The sequence below is a fragment of the Pantherophis guttatus genome, chromosome 1 (genome assembly GCF_059756535.1).
Source record: "Pantherophis guttatus breed Tessera chromosome 1, ASM5975653v1, whole genome shotgun sequence".
NCBI classification, from domain to species: Eukaryota; Metazoa; Chordata; class Lepidosauria; order Squamata; family Colubridae; genus Pantherophis; species Pantherophis guttatus.
This window is the reverse complement of record NC_142063.1, coordinates 252026562-252046818: the sequence shown is the minus strand read 5'-3', so window position 1 is coordinate 252046818 and position 20257 is coordinate 252026562. Positions and strand designations below refer to the sequence as shown.

The 20257-nt window shown below is 36.4% G+C and overlaps 1 protein-coding gene across 1 annotated transcript in view; it reads left to right on the top strand.

Annotated features, from left to right (window-relative positions):
• TBC1D32 (TBC1 domain family member 32) overlaps positions 1 to 13248 on the top strand; it is a 99452-nt gene extending 86204 nt beyond the window's left edge. The window contains exons 30-34 of the mRNA XM_034418705.3: positions 95 to 210; positions 1484 to 1638; positions 5066 to 5206; positions 8761 to 8949; positions 12487 to 13248. Of these exons, the coding sequence (XP_034274596.2) occupies positions 95 to 210; positions 1484 to 1638; positions 5066 to 5206; positions 8761 to 8949; positions 12487 to 12606 (721 nt within the window). The 3' untranslated portion in view covers positions 12607 to 13248. The remainder of the gene's footprint in view (positions 1 to 94; positions 211 to 1483; positions 1639 to 5065; positions 5207 to 8760; positions 8950 to 12486) is intronic.
• Positions 13249 to 20257: the final 7009 nt, after the last annotated feature.

The following is a 20257-nucleotide window of genomic DNA, read 5'->3' as shown; positions in this document are numbered from 1 at the left end:
AGCAAATGTTGACATTAATATTATATACTTCTTCCATTTTAAAAAATAATTTAAAAGTATTTTGCTTCTACTTAACAGTTTATTTCTTTTAAAGCTATGGTAAACATTTGAATCTGCTGAAGGAGAATGCAGAAAATGATCTACATCAAGTGCTAATCTACTGTGAGAAATATTTGAAACAACAGAAAGTACCTTTAAGGAAATCATTACGTATCCTTTTGCTGTAATAAGATAGAGTTCACCAAGTGTTTTGTCAGTAAAGCTAAAGGTTTCCCTGTCCAGTTGTGTTCCACTCTAGAGTGCGGTGCTCATCTCCATTTCATTGTGCGAAGACATTTTTCATGGTCATGTGGCTATATGTCTATATGTCAAAGGTGCATGGAACACTGTTACCTTCCCACTGAAGTGGTACCTCTTAATCTACTCGCATTTGCATGCTTTCAAACTGCTAGATGGGCAGGAGCTGGACCAAGGAATGGGAGCTCACCCCATTGTGAGGCTGTTGGGTCTCGAACCTGGGCTGTTGGCTTTCCAGCCAACAAGCTCAGTATTTTTAACCGCTGAGCCATCACGCCCCCATTTTGTCTGTATAATTGTCTAAATCATTATTCATTTGTTTTTTAAAATTTTACGATAGTTGCTTATAATGAATAAAACTAGACATTGATTGATTGATTTGATTTGATTGATCATATGATTATATGCCATCAAGTCATTTTCAGCTTTTTGCAACCACATAGATTTTCCCTATGGAAAAACAGACCTAGGCTTTATGAAATATATTCATGTTGGAAGGAATTACATTTCTTTTTGGGAATTACATTTTTTTTCACCCATTCCTCTGTAAAAAATAGATATCTACCTGTGCTTCAGATTTGGATTCATTATTGGAAAGAATGGGGTGCCCCATAATTATAAGATGTAAGTGATCCTAATTTGATCTGAGTTCTGCAATCAAGTTCAGCTCTGTAGGGGCAGATACAATGAAAACTCTTTTCTTTTATGTCTGGGACAAAACAGCCTTGTTATTCCATTGTGTTTCTTTTGAAAGAACAAAACTTGAAGCTTTTCAAGTGTTTCAGGTCCAAAGGTACCATTACTTAAAGCATTTCAAATACACCAAACGTTCAAACTTCAAATTTACCATGGGAAACAATTGAAACTTGAAAGAAGCCACTTGTTTTTTTGTTTCTATAATTGGTAGTGAAAAAAGAAGGTTGGAAATCCATGTTGGCTGCTGGCTGCCTCCCAATCTGTAGGTGAAAAAGGGCCAAAGAATTGCTTAGGGTGAGATGAAGCTGTTGGAAAATTCAGACCAAGGTGTTCAGGTTCCAAAAGTCTTTTTTTTTTTCTTTTTCTTTTTGCCAACTATCTATATTTTGTCATGTTGCCTTTTCTTTTTCTAATCAATCTATTGTCATGTTTGCTAATTGTCTACAATGGACAAGACAAAAAGATTGGAATTCCTTAATTATTCTTACAGATAATCAGCAGGATGGATACGTATGCTATGACTGGTTTGTATCTTCTGTGTTTCTAATAATGATGGGAAATCGAGAGAAGACATTAACATTTCTCCACCAGTTCTCCTATCTCCTTGTTTCAGCCTTTCTTTGGGCACCAAGGCTGCATAATTCTGTAAGATTTCGAAAGAAACTTAACCTTGACAAATTGCTTTGAGCATTTTTAGTGAATGCTTATTAATTTAGCCTCTTTAAAAGGGCGCTCACTTAAGGAGTTTCTAACTGGATATTTCATCTGTAAAAACGTACTCCATGCAAAAAAATGTGGATTTGACATCAGCTTGGTTTTCTAACAGGAGGGAAAAATAGACCAATATCAATTGTAGTTATTGGATTTTAAAATGAGAAGTAAGACACACTTTATTAGCAGTGTTAAATTGTGTGCAGGCAGAGAGAGCTATTCAGTGCCCTTTTATTACTATTGCTCTGTGTATTGCTTTGTTCTCTAGATTATTAGTTTTTGTTTTATTAAACCAAAACTAGACACTGCAGGTAGTCCTCAATTTACAACCACAACTGAGCCCAAAATTTATGTTGCTAAATGAGACATTTGTTAAGAGACTTTTGCCTCATTTTACGCCCTTTCTTGCCACAGTTGTTAAGTGAATCACTCTAGTTGTTAAATTAGTAGCCCGGTTGTTAAATGAATCTGGCTTCCCCATTTACTTTGCTTGTCCGAAGGCTGCAAAAGATGATCACATGACCCCAAGACACCGCAACTGTCATAAATATTAGTCAGTTGCCAAACATATAATCACAGAGATGCTACAATAGGCGTAAGTATGAAAAACAGTCATAAATCACTTTTTTTTCAGTGGCATTGTAACCTTGAATGGTCCCTAAATGAACTGTTGAAAGTCGAGGACTACCTGTATTCTTGATAGTAGAAAAGCTGGACAGGGGGAAAAAAATCAGAATCAGTACTCAGTGTCTTATCCTTATCATTTTGGCATTTGAAATAGTGAGATTTTTTTAAATTAGTATCATTAAACAAAATACATGAAGTTTCAAATTTTATCATGTACTTTGCCCCAATTTGGAAAATTAAGGATTTTCTTCAAAATCCTTAAATTTTAACATATTCTGAATGCAAAATGGAAGGAAGAAATCTAGAGACCTTGCCTTCTACGAGAAACAAATAAAGATTTCCCCTACCCCAAAACACATAACGCATCTTCAAAACACATAACACATCTTCTTCTTAATGGCAGGTCTTCTAGAAACGTCCTACTATATAGTAAACTTGCTCTACCCAGTGTTCTTTCCCATTGTGATGCCTTAGTATTTTAGAAAAGCATGGTTCAAATCAGGGGTGAAATCCATAGGTTCTGAGATGTTCTGGAGAACCGGTAGTGGAAATTTTGAGTAGTTCAGAGAACCAGCAAATACCACCTCTGGCTGACCCCAGAGTGAGTGGGAATGCAGATTTTGCAATATCCTTCCCCCAGGAGTGGGGAGAGAATGGGGATTTTGCAGTATCCTTCCCCTGGAGTGAGGTGGGAATGGAGATTTTGCAGTATCCTTCCCCTACCATGCCCACCAAGCCACACCACGCTCACCAAGCCACGCCCAAAGAACCGGAAGTTTAAAAAAAATTGAATTTCATCACTGGTTTTAATCCAAGGCTTCTTTGGCATTAAGAAAATTCTAGTGTTAGTGTTTTGCCACATTTAAACATCTGCTATGGTTTCCTGTAGGTATTCAATACTTTGCTTCTGTTAAAGTTAAAATAAAAAATAAAATCTAATGTTAAAATGAGTTGTAAGATGGGATATCCATAACTGCATTACTGTTATGCCTTTCTTTGCTTTAAAAGCGGATCTCATTATGTCTGCTTGCCTTGGATCAGCCCTGCCCTCAGTTGATTTCTGGGTTAAATCCTAGAGATGAAAATAGAACAGATGGTACCTACTTCTCTCCCTATCCCTTTAACTCAAAGTAACTTTAAGAGCTGAATGTCTATGGAGATTCTCAGTCATCCATGTCATAGTTGTCCCAAAAGTGCTTTTTCAAGAGGCAACTGGACTTCCTGTTTTTTCTTTGAAGATGGTTTGCTTCTTATCCAAGTTGTCCAGTTGTCTCTTGTAAGTAGCTGAATGTTTAAAATGGCCATCTTGTATGGATGGGTGGGTAGCAATATAAAATCTTCCTCCACATCATGGCTTTTAAGCAAATCTGTATTCTTCTTAAGGGACGTGGTGGCTTAGTGGGTAAGACGCTAAGCTTGTCAATCAAAAGGTCAGCAGATCAGCGGTTCGAATCCCTAGTGCCGTGTAACGGGGTGAGCTCCCGTTACTTGTCCCAGCTTCTGCCAACCTAGCAGTTCAAAATGTAAAAAATGCAAGTAGAAAAATAGGGACCACCTTTGGTGGGAAGGTAATAGCGTTCCGTACGCCTTTGGTGTTTAGTCATGCTGGCCACATGACCACGGAGATGTCTTCAGACAGCGCTGGCTCTTCGGCTTTGAAGCGGAGATGAGCACCGCCCCCTAGAGTCGGGAACAAGTAGAACATATGTGCGAGGGGAACCTTTACCTTATATTATTCTTGGCAGCTACCAATTACCTTCTGCTGGCCTGTTTGCAAGATGCCTGGGAATTGCAGCTTCCTGCCAGTTGCAAGGAATTGCTTGCTTAACGACCCACACTTAATGATGGCAATGGGGATTGCAGGGATCCGTTATCGCTAAGCATTTCTGCACCGCATCACTTAGTGATAGAAATATATGAAAGTGTACAAGTAAAAATGGTGCTGCGGTATCATGCATAACTTTGTAAAGAATTCAGGGACACACATCTTGGAATGAGCATTCATTTGCTGATGGCCAGTAAAATGGCCTTGTCTGGGCCTGAGAAGGGATAGAAATGGGCTTCTTAGTTTCCTTTCTACAAGGTGGGGGAAGAAGAAGAGATGTATTCCTGCTGTTCCCTCCATCTAATTCTCCATGTCTGATAACTCATGCTCTGGGATTTTCAGGCGACTACACAGGGGATCAGAAAAGAAAATTAAGTTACGAGTTGATATATGCGCATCTTTGTTTCAATTTATTTTTCTGACACATTATAATGGCTTCAGTTCTTAATTGCATATAATATGCAAGACGGTCCTAATGCCTTTGCTTATCTGAATTTGGAGTAGAAAACAGCATGGAGAGCTTACCTTTTCCCTGCCAAAAAGCTCATTCAAAACGACTCTCTTTTTTCCCCCCTCTGGCAATAGAGGGTTTTGTGGTAGTTTTGCATATTCATTTGCAACCTCTTAACTACCTCTGCAGTAAATGAAAGTATTCCTTTACTGCCAAGTAAATTGAAAATCAAATGAAGGAAAGAATGCTCATAAACTAGTATCAATAATAATTAAAAGCTAGAAAATGTTGCTAACATTTGTTCAGGTATTATGGTGGAGGTTTCTAGTTTTTTTCGAACCCAGATTATTCCTTTTGAATTCTCCAAGAACTGAGCCAATCTATGAGTAATAGTAACAAGCTGCTCCAATTGCTGTGTAATAAGAAACCATTTTGTGTGTGTGTTTTCCAATTGTTAGATACATCTGCCTGTAGACACAGCAGCATCTGGCATCCATCCAGTCTACTTCTGCAGTGCTCACTATGTTGAGATGTTGCTGAAAGCTGAGTTGCCACTTGTTTTTTCTGCTTTCCATATGTCTGGATTTACATCATCACAGGTAATAACAAAAAATAGCCTAAGGGATTGTCTTGGATGTACCAGTGAAAAAGACTATTGCTTAACTGTAACCAAAGTGATTTGGTTACAGCTTTCAGTAATGTGATCCTATAATGTCTACTTTTACTGAGTTCAAGGGAGCTTACTGTTTTTTAATAGTAATTTTATTAAAAATTACATTTGCAATGATAAAAAACTAATACAAACTAAAAAAAAAATAAAAAGTAGAAGATGCAGAAAAAAATTGAAAAGAAAGTATAAGAATATAGTAAATACAAAAAACAAACATATAAAGAAATGACAAAAACATGTATAAGATACATCAAATTCTTCCCTTATTCGATCTCTTACCTATAAACAAAACCTTAAAACCTCATTTCAGTCCTAATCATAAAATGTCCACATTCAGAATTACTAAAAAAAATATTTTAGCCTTGATCAAATAAACTGACTTCATATTTCTTCTTTTAACAATCTTGATTGTTTAGTCTCTTCAAATAATGTCCTAGAATTTGATTTCTTTTCATTTTTTCTTTGTCCCTTTTCACAAAATTCTTCAAAGCCTTAACAAGCCTCTTTTGTAAATCCAAAATTACCCAGGTTACTCTTTTAGTGTATTACTTGTATAGACATTTTACATATGAAAGCATCAACTAATTTCTTTTGTATATCCATTGTAGCATCTTTTGCTGTATGATTCTTGTAGCCTGTCATTTTTAAATACATTTTTAGATCAGGCTCAATCTAATCAGATAAAATTTGTTCTTCTTCCATAGCTTCTTTTAAATACAGACCATCTATAGAGGCAACTTCTCAATCCATTTTCAAAAATAACCTTCAATTTGTCCAATGTTAAAATAGTTTGCTTCCTTCTGAATTAGTAAGTCTTCTCCTTTCATTGTAATCTTTAGTTTCTAATTCTGTCTAGTGGAAAAATCCCATTCTATCACGTTATTTTTAAAGTATTCAAGACAAAAACATTTTTTCACAAAAATAATTTTTATAATTAATTCCAAAATCTTATTTCAAATCCATCTGGAGTCTTAGTCCATTTGGAATTTTTCCAAAATGAAATTTTTTATTTATTCAAAGAGTGAAAAGAATTAAGTCCTTAAACTTGTAGCTAAACTTCTTTTATTAAGGTAGAAAAAAACTCATCCATTGCTGTAGAAATAGCACTTAGACTTATATACCGCCCCAGAGTGCCTTACAGTATTCTCTGAGCGGTTTATAATGTCATCATATTGCCCTCACCAATCTGGGTCCTCATTTTACTGACCATGGAAGGATCGAAGGCTGAGACAACCTTGAGCCAGTCAAAACCGAACTCCTGGCTATGGGCAGAATTAGCCTGCAATACTGCGCCACACGGCTATAAAATATGTTGATCCAAAAGTTCCTACTACTTGAAAAACAATTCACGAGCTATTTCTGAAAATGACAGGAGTAGGAAGTACTCAAACCATAGTCAGTACTTTCAAAAGGATACTGGGTTCTGATACTTCCTATTCCTGTCATTTTCAGAAATGACAGGATTTGAAATTGCCCACAAGTGCTCCATACAGTTACTCCTTGTGAGGAGAATAGCAGTCTCCTATGGGTTTAAATGCTGGGAGACTGCTATTCTCCTCACAAGAAGCAACTGTCTGGAGCACTTGTGGGCAATCTCAAATCCTCTCCTTGTCTGGAGAAGAATTACAAAGAGCCAGTCTCTGTGGTTCTTCGTTCAGTTGCACTTGTATCAGCTACACTTTTAGCGGACCGTCATCATTTCACCATTCCTTTCTCAGAACTGTCAAAAGAGCTTACTTTCAAGTAAATTAAGTTTCAGTTGAGGAGCTGAAATCACTTCATGCCTGGGGTTGTAGGAGAACCTGAGCTGGAAATTTTAAAGAAAAGAACAGTTATACAATAATTCGTCAAATTCTTAAATATACATCAGTGGGCACAACTCACAGTATAAATTAAACTTATTTCTGGTGAGTAATCAGCAGGGAAATCCAACTGTGAGCCTCCGAAATAGCATTCTTTTGCTTGCTTGAAAATTAAATATGTATCATAGCTGGCTTTTCTTTGTAATGTTTTGCTTTTACAAAGCAGCAGGCAGAATTCATCGGCATTCTGTTTGAGTCTCCCTTTCTCTGCATCCTTCTGATATATCCATATCCTGGTCTATGCCCACCTCAGCCCTAATGTCCTACAGAATATATCTTATGAACTCACTATGCTATTTATATACAGAATAATTAGTTACACTGAGATGTAAGTATGCATGATTAAAGTTATCAGGGAAATTAATTGTTGCCTAAAATTGAATTGTATCATTAGGTTCCTTGACAACAAATATATTTGTCACAGTGTTGTTTATTCATATGGGGTCTTTTTCTTTCTTTCCCTTTTTGGTAAACCACTCTTAAATTAACTCAAAATTTATCTGAAAGTTTCTTTCTGCAGTCAAATTAAAGTACTACTTTTGGGTGTGAATACGTAGGGCAGATTAACCAAACAGTAATAGTTAAAGGAAATGTGCTAGAGTTTAAATATGGAAGAAAACAATTTTTTTTCTTTTTAAATCATTTTATAAGCAGGTGTTTGTCAGATTTATTGAAAAAGTATAGAACTCTTCTTCATTGAAACACATATTAAACTAATACAAATGCTACTATAAAGATTCCAAACAAATAATGTTGGTGTAATGTAGAAGGTTTTTTGTTCTAGCTATGCTTTAAAGGGATAGTAACTGGTTTTTACGCTAAGGTGGAGACCTACTTAAGGCCTATTTTTGACAGATGGGAAGGATGCTGAAAATTATGATGCAAATGCCCAAGCCCAGATGTAAGCCTGCTCAATGGCATAGGATTCTGGGTGGACAACAATAAATGCAAATCACAGAAGATGTGCCTCCTACCTCTGAACATTATAGGATGGCTATTATAGGGAGCTGTGCCTTCTCCTAAATGTAATGGGACAACATAGATCCTACCTGAGCCTTTACAGGGCTTTCTCATTTAACCTTCCTTCAAAACTTCCTCTTAGGACCTACTTGGTCCCTCCCTTCAGTCATTACTAAGGGTTTTCTGGGTGAGAGAGAGAGAGATTTTATTTCTTCATTATTTCTTCATTTTTTATCCTGCTTTTATTACTTTAAAAGTAACTCAAGGTGAATATAATTAATACTTCCTTCTCCAATTTTCTCCACTGTTTTAATCAATAAAGGAACATGAATTCCTGATGCCTTGTTCTCTCTCTCACCTCCAGGAAAATGGAGGGCAGCCTACAACAGAGAGTGAGGAAAGGTTGTATTTAAACAAATTACTGTCAGTAGTGATATGGCCAGTAGTGGTAAACTATTTCTTTTGGAAAGAACCTATTTTTGACTAGAAAAGAGTAAAAATACTTTGTCACTAGAATTGGATTAGATTAGAATGATCCACATATGGAATGTTTAAATAAGACTTAAATGAATAGTAGATTACTGAATTGGTCAGAAATGTTGTACTATCATAAAATATGATGAAGATGATGATGATTTTTTTAAAATTATTGTTGTTCTAGATCTGTCAGCAGTGGCTCACACAGTGCTTCTGGAATTATATGGACTGGAGAGAGATTTGTCATTATATTGCCATTTGTATTTTCCTTGGCCCAGATTACCAGATATATATGTGCATATCTGTGTTCAAACATCTACAACAAGAAATCCTTCAACATACCCAGGCTCAGGACCTTCAAGTTTTTCTTAAAGTAATCACTTCCTTATCTTTTTGTAGGACTGGACAATCTTTTGGGGGGTTAGTATCTATACATGTTTGGGAAGGGTCTGTGGTGGAAAATGGCTGAGTTGATGTTACCATTTTTTTTCTTCTGGGGTTTGCTCAATAGATTAGGGAAAGCGCTTTTTAAAATACTATCTGGATTAACATCCTACAAATGTTTTTGTTTTTTCTTCCTTTAAACTGGGAAGCTATTGTTTGGTTGCTGTCTTTGGCAATCAGGCCAGAGGGGGACTTCAAAAGGCCTGTGAAAAACAGGATGCGCAATTCCCTTTTGATGGTTTACAAGACTTTGAAATTAGTCATTCGGAGACATCAAAAGCAAATGTTTTATAACGGTAATTTTCAGCCGGTTAATTTTTACTTATATGCTTCTCTATTGACAAAAAGAAACATATTAGTGTTTTGCAGCAAAAAGTGTATCAGATATCTATATCACGTGGCACAGATTCCTGTTAGTTTATTCTACCAGGAATGAGCTATAGATCCAAAAGCCAAACATTGTGACTTTGAGAGACATTGAATCAATTATCTCCTTGTGGAATTTTGGCTGACTCCACTAGAAATAAAACATGGGTTTAAATAGGTCTTTGAAATTATGATCCAGCAAGATAACTTTTAATATTCCTAATGCATTTAGACTGTGCATCAACTATGCAAAGAAAGGATGTGGTACATTACTCTACATAACTGATAGAATTTTTGTTATCTTTTTTTTGTAAAGAGTTCAACAGTTTGTACATCTGTTTGTGGGTATTGGGGGTGGGGGTGTTGGACTGTTTATTGAAGAAACAAAATCACAGGTCAAAAACTTTTTTAAAAAATTACTGGGTTAAAAAGAAAAATTGGAAAAAATAGAGATTAAAAAGATTTTTTTAAAAAAAATGGAAGGTTGTGTTTGTATTTATACTGAGTATATGGTATGTGTCTATATACATACAAACATATGCATGGACTTATGGAGAAATATCAAGATCCCTATTCAGCATTTCAGTTTGATGATTGTGGCTAACCAGTAGGTCTATAAACTAGATAGAGTTGGACACTTGGTTAGTACTCATAGTCTAAGACAACAGCAAACACCTTCCATGGGGTTGCCAAGACATTGGTTTCAATACTGAGCATTGCTTTAGGGTGATTTTACCCTTTGTTCAGTAACTTTATCAAGAATGTCATTTGTACAGATGAACGTAATATATAGAAAAAACATTAGGTGGGGGAGGGATGATTTCTCTCATACAAATTACATGGTCCATCCTGGAATGCATTCCCCACCCCCCACCCTCTTCCTGGAATGCACTGATCTAAGAACCCAGCTGATTTTCCTATTTTTCCATAAATTCATGCATCTATAGAAAATAATTTCATTGAACAGGAAGTGGTTTGTGGCCCTGAAATAGATTGGACAGTTTTGTATAAACCTGTTTGTAAGAGAATTGGCTTTCAGATTTTTTTTTTCATGTTACAATCAAAGGTATTTGAAACTGGAATAAAGGCTGTTAATGAGATGATTTCATGGAAATGTGTGCATCTGGTTAAGAATGTTCAAAGCAGCTGATGGAACACCTTGAAAAAAAATCTGGTCAGGCATTTTGATCATATTAGAAATAGTAAACCAGCCAAGAGGAATTCCCTTACCTAAGGCCTTTTCTTAAGATCATGTATTGTCATAAGATGATCTGGGTTGAACAGAGATTTCTGGTTCCGTAGCTAATTCTGATGTGTCTATATTAGTTCAAGAAAGGAAATACTAATTTGTAGGACTAATATCTTACCAAGAGCTTGTTGAAGAATTCTACTTTAGTGCTGACCTGTTCTAGAGGAGGAGTGAATATGTCATTTTATGATTGTTAATTTGGATAGTATATTTTTCCCTAATCTCTCTCCTCTCCTCTCCTCTCCTCTCCTCTCCTCTCCACTCCTCTCCTCCCCTCCTCCCCTCCCCTCCCCTATTCTACTCCACTCCACCCTACTCTACTCTACTCTACTCTACTCTACTCTACTCTACTCTACTCTACTCTACTCTACTCTACTCTCTCCCAGTTTCCTAATGTGGGATTCATATTTGTCTTTTATCTTTTATTATCTTTTAATTGAATATAAAACTAAAATTCAAAGCTTGACTTTTGTTGTATGAAAAAGAAATGACTTTTGACGTTTGTGATTAGCCCAATTTGATGGCCCAGGCAGAGTAATATTTTTAAAATAAGAAAAATCAAATTAATTGTTAAAGCATATTATTAAGCCTCTGTCTATCTATAACAGCCTTCTCATATGAATGCCCAAGTATTCCATTAATTTGGTATCTTTGACATTAATTTTAAAATACAGTGGCAGAATTTTAGTTCTCATCGTGTAGTAGGTGACAATATACCAGAGCAACTCTCCTTATGTTAACATCTGATGACAAGCTGTCAAGATTTCATAGTTCTTAAGATACAGAGTCCAAATTATAGGTCAAAACTTGTAAAGCTCTCATTAAAACGTACGGAACACAATTGGGAAGAGCACTTTTTATAGTCTATAAAAGAAAAATATTTGAAGAAAAAGCATAGAATCCTGATTTAATTGACTTGGTAGGGTTGATGAGTCAAATCCACAACATACTGATTCCAGCTGAGGCTTAATTAAATCACTCTGGATTTAACTGGTTAGGGATTACACTCTTAAGAATATAATATTTGTATTAAAATAAACAATGCTAACAATATGAAAGCAAACCAATGCATCATTAAAATGGCTATTTAATTACCTCTAGACTCTAGCTCTGGATAAGAATTGGTTGCAAATGAGCTTGTCTATTCCTATCTTAAGCCACTCAGCCATCTTCTATTTTAATGGAATTCAGATGAGCATTGTAACAAAAGAACATCTGTATCTTGTTGGTGACTTCCATTGTACCTTGGTTTTGCATACAGATTTCCCATGCCTTATTGAAGCAAGGGACTGCAAACCTGTCAGATAACAGGAATATTAATTGCTTTATGATTTTAGGGAACAAAAACTTTCAGAAAGGAAAATAATCCTGCTCAAGGTTGACTCAGCCTTCCATCCTTCCGAGGTTGGTAAAATGAGGATCCAGATTGTTGGGGACAATATGCTGACTCTGTAAACCGCTTAGAGAGGGCTGTAAAGCACAATGAAATGGTATATAAATCTAAGTGCTATTGCTATTACCCATTATACCACTGATTCTACGTTTTATCTATTATACTACTGATTTGAATCCTTATTTGTTCCTTATTGGAAGTTCCCTCCCTCCCTCCCTCCCTCCCTCCCTCCCTCTCTCTCTCTCTCTCTCTCTTCTATAGGACTGAAAGGTCTAGCTTTCTCTGTTGACATAATGTACATTTAGCATGTTAAATTCCCCAAAGTACCCCAAGTAAATATTAATAGGAAAAAATAAAATTAGCTAGTTTTGAAAAATAGAATTCCTTAACATATTAGCACATTCTGCGGTTTTGTTTTTCCTTCTTCTGATAATACTTTTCTTCTGTACATTGTGCAGGAAGAAGCACTCCATGGATTTCAGGTGAATAATTACGTTGAGTACATGGAAAGCTTGGCTCAAATCTACCGACCAATTCTATTAAGAGACATGAGGAATATTGGAGTACCAAGCACGTAGATCAAGAAGATGAGCACATCATTTCAAATTTTGGTTATGTACTTTAAGGGGGTAGCGATTGTTTTATTTCCTTCTCCGTAAAAAAAAATGTATTCATTGTCGCTATCCTTGCAGCCAAATCAATAAGGTTTTTCAGCATAACATTTTCACAAGACAACATCCTCTAAATTGGATCATCTGAAAAAATTATGTGTTTTTCTAGCCAGGTGTCATTGTTTGTTTACACTTGGTTTCAGAAACTAGCTTTGAATTACTTAATTGTTCTGTTTATATTTGCCAAGGAGCAGTGTCTATACTATTAAACTTTGCTTCCTAACATTTCTAAATTGCTGAAGGTTCAGTAGTAAGGAACGGTAATTTGAATGCACACATAATTTTCGAGTGCTGCAAAAATTATCTTGGGAGGTCAAAAAATGAAATACAGTTACAGGTCCTGAGTGGCTCAGTTTGAAATGAAATGAAAGGTTTGTTGTTTTTTGCTGTAAATATATTTTTTTAAATAGTACTGTACACTCATTTACTTGAAGTTGTAGAAGGGAGTAAATTAACACTTCTGTAGATCTGTTAATACAAATGTAGATTTTATTCTCTGTTTTATTGAAACTAAATGTAAAGAAATAAAACTTTGGGAACACACATGAATATTGGTAACATGTTTATTTGATCTTGAGTTATGCTCTCAACAGACCTGTTAAGAATCATTATGAATCTGTAAGTATCCATCGTGGTACGTTGACAAATTATGCCTGTTTGATAAATCCTTTGGAAGGAGTTAATATTTTTGTTTCCCCATCCTCTCCAGAATGAGTGAGAAGCTTCAAATGAGTTCTTTTCTGAACCCTAAGTTGTTTATAAGAAGCAATCAACCAAAGCAAAACCCTAGGTAGATTCCACAGGCGGTCTCAGGGCAAAGTCTTTGGACTGTACGGATATACTTGGCTCAGATCCCCTAGGTTATCATATGAGGCTATAGTTGCACAGAAGACTTGCAGTGGTTCACAATTCGAATGGATGACAAGGTCTACAAAAAAATAAAAGGCATCAATCTGCTTTGTATCAGTTCCTTATCGGCAGAAATAGTATTGACCATCCGAGTTATTGAGCCTAGTTCTTTTATTCTAACTTACCTGGGTTTGGCAAGCAATCTACAGTCCATTTTGGATTGAATCAATCATATTCATTACTTTCAATTTATGCAACACTAATGATAAGAAAATACCAGATAATATTTCTCAACCCAACAGTTATGCTGACATCTTACAACATGAGTGATTATTGCATAGATCCCTGGATGCTTTCCCCACTCCTTTAATAGGGAGATTGGCTGGGGCAGGTGATCTGTGATGGCTTTACAATGTGGTGGGAAATAAATCAAATGCAGTTATGTGACATTTTGTGACTTCACTGCAGTGATGGGCGTTGTGAATCCCAATTGCGGTCAGTAGGTGAGAACTTCCAGTACACTAGAAAGTCAAAAGAAAATCAATATCCTATCAAGTCTGCCCTCCATTTTATTACAAAGAAAAGTACATGGAGATCTGTAAACACTCGATTTTGAGCATGAATTGAAGGAAATGTTATCTTTTCTCAATATTTCAAACTTTAATAGAAGTTGCCTATATGTATAAGAAGATGCCACTATTCCTGTCTCAAACTATACTTACTGAAGCAGATATTCTATTACTATCTTGACTATCTGATTTTTAACTTGAGATCTCCCTAATGCTCCTTGAAATTACCCAAATGACTCCAGCAGAAATTCTTATATCAAAACCCACTAGTGATTTGTCTATTTATCACTAATTTTCTTGGGAATCTGTATATCAGATTCCACCCAAATAAATATGCTATACTAAATTATATATAGTATAATATACCTTTTTTTTTCTGACATGACAAATCTGTATCGCGGAGTGATTCAGAGGCTTTCAGCTACAGCCTCTTGAACAGTTAATTTGCGCCTAGAAATAATACTCAGAACTTTCACTCCTGATTGCTGCTTTCTTTTTACTTTATGCCAGAGGCTGATTTGTAGGTAAACTCTATTTGTGGATTGTCAGCCTCCATGCCATGACTAAGATACTACCCACACACTTGATCTTAGCCTAAAGACTGAAAAGTGATTAAGAAGTTGTCAGTGTGCTTTGAATATTTTTTTTAAAAGGCTTATAGTTGTAAACATATCTTTATGTAGTAGACCAGGGCTGTCAAACTCGCAGCCCACAGGCTGAATGTGTCACACACTGACCACGCCCACGCCCAGTTTAGTGAAAGGGGGGAAAGTCATGATACGTCACGTGAGGCCATGACAGCGTGAGTTTGATACTCCTGTACTAGACTAGTACTACTGAGTACTCTTCAATGAGACTTCCAAAGCATTTAACGACCCAAGCCATAGCTATTCTGAAAGAATGATAAGGGGAAAAAAAATACAGCTTTTATTTATCCAGAACTGCATTTGAAGATTCTAACCTAGTGACAGTCCTAAAGCAAAGGAGGCAATGCTTTTGAAGAAAGAAACATCAGTAGAATACAACTTGTACGCAAGAAAAAGGAAAGGGGCATTCTATTTAGTTTCTGTCCTTAATGTATATAGTAGCGCTGCCTTTAAATACCTTGTAATACAGTGTTAAATTTAGAGTCTGTGTGGTACACATGTTTTCAAAATACCTAATTTAACACGCTAACAAAAAAAAAGCCTGTTTTGAAAGAAGAGTTTTCCCAGCCTTTAAATTCAACATTGATTTAGAAAGCCCAAGGTGTTAAATATTTTTAACAGCATCCAGTTTTCGAATTTAATTCTGTGTGGAACCTGACTTGGCTGATGTCTTATATTTGTTCTTTGTGCTAGTTGACTAGAGACATACGGATTGCTTGTTATCCAATTTCATAACTATTGAACAAAGCTGCATATTTTAGATGCATTTAAGCTGGTGGCTGTTGTCAGCATGTAACCGATGAATGTTGTGGCTGCACACAAGATTGTTGATCCAATTGCTGGATCACCTTCACAACTGGGAAGTGAATTAGAAAATCCCAGTGCAGAAGCTGCCATCTATTTTTCCAATGACTATCACGTTGCCAGTTAAGGTAATATAGAAGTGACTCACTCCAAAAATATTTCAGTTAGTTCCAAATGAATAAACTCCAAGTAAAGATGTATATTGCACCATAAAAATATTTCAAAGACGTGTATGATAAGTGTGATATAGAAATGCAGTCACTGGAAAAACTGCAGCCTTGGTGGCTGTACAGTGAGATAATTTAAACACAAATACACACACAAATTACCGAAATGGTACTTTTATTTTCTGGGATAAAAATATATTCTATTAGCGTTCTTCATTACTTGCTATGCTTTTCTGGAGACAATAACGTGTAGAATGAAACCTTATTCAAAATAGGGGATAACGACATGAAAAAATTGTGACTGAATGCAATTATTAGAGAGCAATAAAAGCTGCTTCTACTATACATTATTTGCATAATCTGAATTATAAAGCCTAGTGCATATGAAATACTGAATATGACAATGGTTTCAGATTTATTTTCTATGAAAGCACTACTTCTTCTAAGCCTCAATACTTGAACTTTTTTTTTTATTTTATTTTTTGCAGAGATACTGAGGTTGTAATTTAAAAAAAAAAAATGGTGGCCCTGACTGCAATATAAACTCTCCGGGTTTTTTGGGTTTGTTTTGCTTTGCTTTGCTTTGCTTTTTGTAATTTGTGACATATATAAAAATATGTCTGGAGCTTCAATCTCACTACCATTACAATGAAGTGGATATATTTTGTTCAGCTATTTTATTTTCGCTGCATTGCATGAAAAGGCTAATCATAATGAATGCATAGATATCCAGTAAAAAAAAAAATGACATTCACAATTTCCATTTTTACACCATTTCCTAATACACAACTCATCTCAGATGGAAGAACACTTGAAGAAAACCATTAGAATATTTTAGAGCCAATAGTGAACATCAGTCTAGGAAGTATATAAAATATGCAGCATGAGGGCATTTCCCACAAAATCAGTGGCATAATGAATGCTCATCAGTTTACAACATGCTTGCTCTGGTAATTAGAACCTTAAAAACTGGACTGTCCCTCCTTCCTGTATTCTGATTCTCCAGAATTCTCTCCATTATTGGGGGAGCAATCCACCACTGCTGAGAACCCAGATTTCTGGGCAATTTACCTTACAAATATGCTTGATAAATGGTGTGGTGACATGAGTCCCTTATTAACTCCATTTAAAAGGATGATTTGAGGCAGCAGAGTAGATTCTGCCCTGCATGTTGACCCTGCTTTTCTTTCTCTCCAGGAATTTACATCAATACTGTTGAGAAATATCTGCACAATTTACATTTTACGAATGCAAATGATGAATCTGGGGAACTGGAAATCAAGAGAAATGAGTAAAGAGTTTAAGAAGATCATCTGATTTTTCCATATTAAGTCTGTACAAGTTACTCGGGATTCATTTCAAAATGAAGAAATAAGCAGGTTGCAACCAGGTCAAACTGGATAAGACCAAGTTAGTTTGAAATGTGATTTAAAAAATCTTTTGACCTTTAATTAAACAGAACAGGAAAGATGCTAGAGAAATAGAGAGATAAGTATGCTTCATATATAAAGTTTTACACAACAGTTTCAATAAAGGAGCGACAGGGCGCTCACATATGACACCTCTCCTGTGCGAGCTGCACTGGCTTCCTGTGGTCTTCTGGGTGCGCTTCAAGGTGTTGGTGACCACCTTTAAAGCGCTCCATGGCTTAGGGCTGGGGTATCTGCGAGACCACCTTCTGCTGCCAATAGCCTCCCACCGACCGGTTCGCTCGCACAGAGAGGGCCTCCTCAGGGTGCCGTTGGCCAGACAGTGCCAGCTGGCGATCCCCAGGGGGAGAGCCTTCTCTGTGGCAGCACCTGCCCTCTGGAATGACCTACCCCCTGAGATACGCACGATATCGGACCTCCGGACTTTTTGTTGGGCCCTGAAAACATACTTATTCCATCTAGCCGGGCTGGCTTGATCCCATCCTCTCAGTTTTAATTGAATTCGGTTTTAATTGGGTTGTTTTAAATTTGGGGCCGAAATTATTTAATTGTTTTTTAAACTGTTTTAAAATTTTATATGCTATGTTTTATCTCGACTATACACCGCCCTGAGTCCCGCAGGAGAAGGGCGGCATAAAAATAAAATAAAATAAATAAATAAATATTTTATTATAATTGTCAGCACCTAATCTATATCTGGAAACCATTCATACATTATTGCAAGTAACATCATATCTTCAATCTTTTGAATAATTGGGGCCATCAATAAGGTATTATTAAGAAGCCTCAGAAGCCATGCAGTTGCTTCAGTTGAAGGAAGGGGTAGCAGGGATAGTAAATTCTTCAATAGATGTTAATCCTGACATGTTTCAGCAAGGGTTTCACTGAAAAGGTTTTAAAAAATGATTTCTCTGGTGTTGATTTCTCTGATTTCTCCTTTTAAAGCAGAGGAGGCAAGAATGAGGAAAGGACAGCATGATGAACCTCCAAATTACTGTAGTAAGAAAGAACTGAAGTTCTGTTGATTGAACCAATGCAAAACCAACCTAAACTTTAAAAATTGTCTCAAAAATAAGTTATTTTCCTCTTGTTTTTTTGGGGATATCAGATTTGACATGACCCAGAATTATACTCATTCACTTGTCCTCATTCACTTGTCCTTTAGCAGCTTTGTCATCTTTGACCACTAAGGTCTATGAGAAGCTAGTTGGGAAATTTGGCCTATCCTAGCAGCACTATTTTGGTAGGAGAAGACCCATGTAATGGTACAGTATGTGAGAAAGACCATGGGAGATAAGATGAAACAATGCTGCCTAGAGAATGGGCAGATAAGAAATAGCATAGCCCCACAACTGCATTGTGGATGGAACAAGGGGCTCAGAAGGGATCCTATCTAAGAAAGATTCTGCTAATGTAGCTTTACAATAAATTAATTTATTGATCCAGTTGTGAATTAGAATTAATTTATCCAGTTGCATTTCCTGTCTTAACTAACTGCTAAGGCTAACATCAATCTTGCAAGTCTGAAGGTACAGTTCTGCCACCATCACCTTTACAGTCAGGAGAACTTAGGGAGGATCTCTTCTGCATCCCCTATCCCTCCCCACCCGCCCTGCCATTGTGGAGTATGCTCTCCTATCTGACAGTTTCATAGGCAATATCTCTTCGCCCCGTTTCCCAAGCTCTTTTCCACATAGTCTTAGCAAAGTTTGGCCTTTTCTGAATAGGACTTAGCTATTTCAGGATTGTGGTTTGCTGTCCAAACTCTGGTAGCAGGAACAGCAGAAATTGGCTTGCTCTAATATCACAGGCCGACCTAATATCACAAAGATAGGCAGCCACAGGAAAAAGGCAGGCAGAGAAAATGCCATTTCTAGCCTTGCTATGCCTTTGTCTTAGAAGCAACAATCTTCAGGCCAGAATCTGGCACTCATTGATTCACATTCTAGTCAAGCAGAATTTACACATTTCACATTCTAAATAATCAGATTTGACCCAAGAGTACATATTGGACTACTCAACATGGACCTATATTGAACCACTGTGGCACAGTGGTTAGAGTGCAGTACTGCAGGCTACTTCTGCTGATCACCGGCTGCCAGCAGTTTGGCAGATCGAATCTCACCAGGCTCAGCCTTCCATCCTTCCGAGGTCGGTAAAATGAGGATTGTTGGGGGCAGTATGCTGTAAACTGCTTAGAGGGGGCTGTAAGGCACTATGAAGTGGTATATAAGTCTAAGTGCTATTGCTATTGCTATTTATTCTGAGTCTTCAAAAAGTGCTATGTAGTAAGCCCAGATCAGTTTCTTTTTTTATTATTAAAGAGTTTTACAGAAAGAAAAAAAAATTTTTTTACAAGTATTTCCCCATCCCTCCCTCCCTTCCTTACCCCCCCCCACTCCCCCCCCAAACTTCCCAGAACAAAATACAGGGTATAACAATTAAGAATCATATGCTAAACTAAGCTAATAAACTAAGGATTCCTATCCCCCCTTCACACTTTAACTCCCCTTTTACTAACTAAGCATAAATACTCTTTATTTTTCTATTCATTCATAAGCTATTTGATATTTCTTAGTCCGATATTTGTTTTGAATATAATCAATCCATCTTCTCCATTCCGATATATATCTTTCTTGTGAGTGATCTTTCAAATATGCCGAAATCTTCGCCATTTCTGCCAAATTCGCTACTTTTAATGTCCATTCTTCAATAGTAGGCAAATCTTCCTTCTTCCAATATTGCGCCACCAAAAGTCTAGCTGCAGTTATTAAATTTAAAATCAATTTAGACTCTATAACCGTACAATCTGTGATTATACCCAACAAAAACAATTGTGGAGTAAACTTTATCTTCTTTTTAAGAATATTTTGGATAATCCACCATATTTTAATCCAAAATGTTTAACCTTTTTACAAGTCCACCATATATGACAATAAGTGGCATCATCACAATCACATCTCCAACACTTAGATTATAAATTCGGATACATACAAGCCAACTTTTTAGGATCTAAATGCCATCTATAGAACATTTTATAAAAAATTTCTCTTAAATTTTGTGCTTGCGTAAATTTTACATTTCTAACCCAT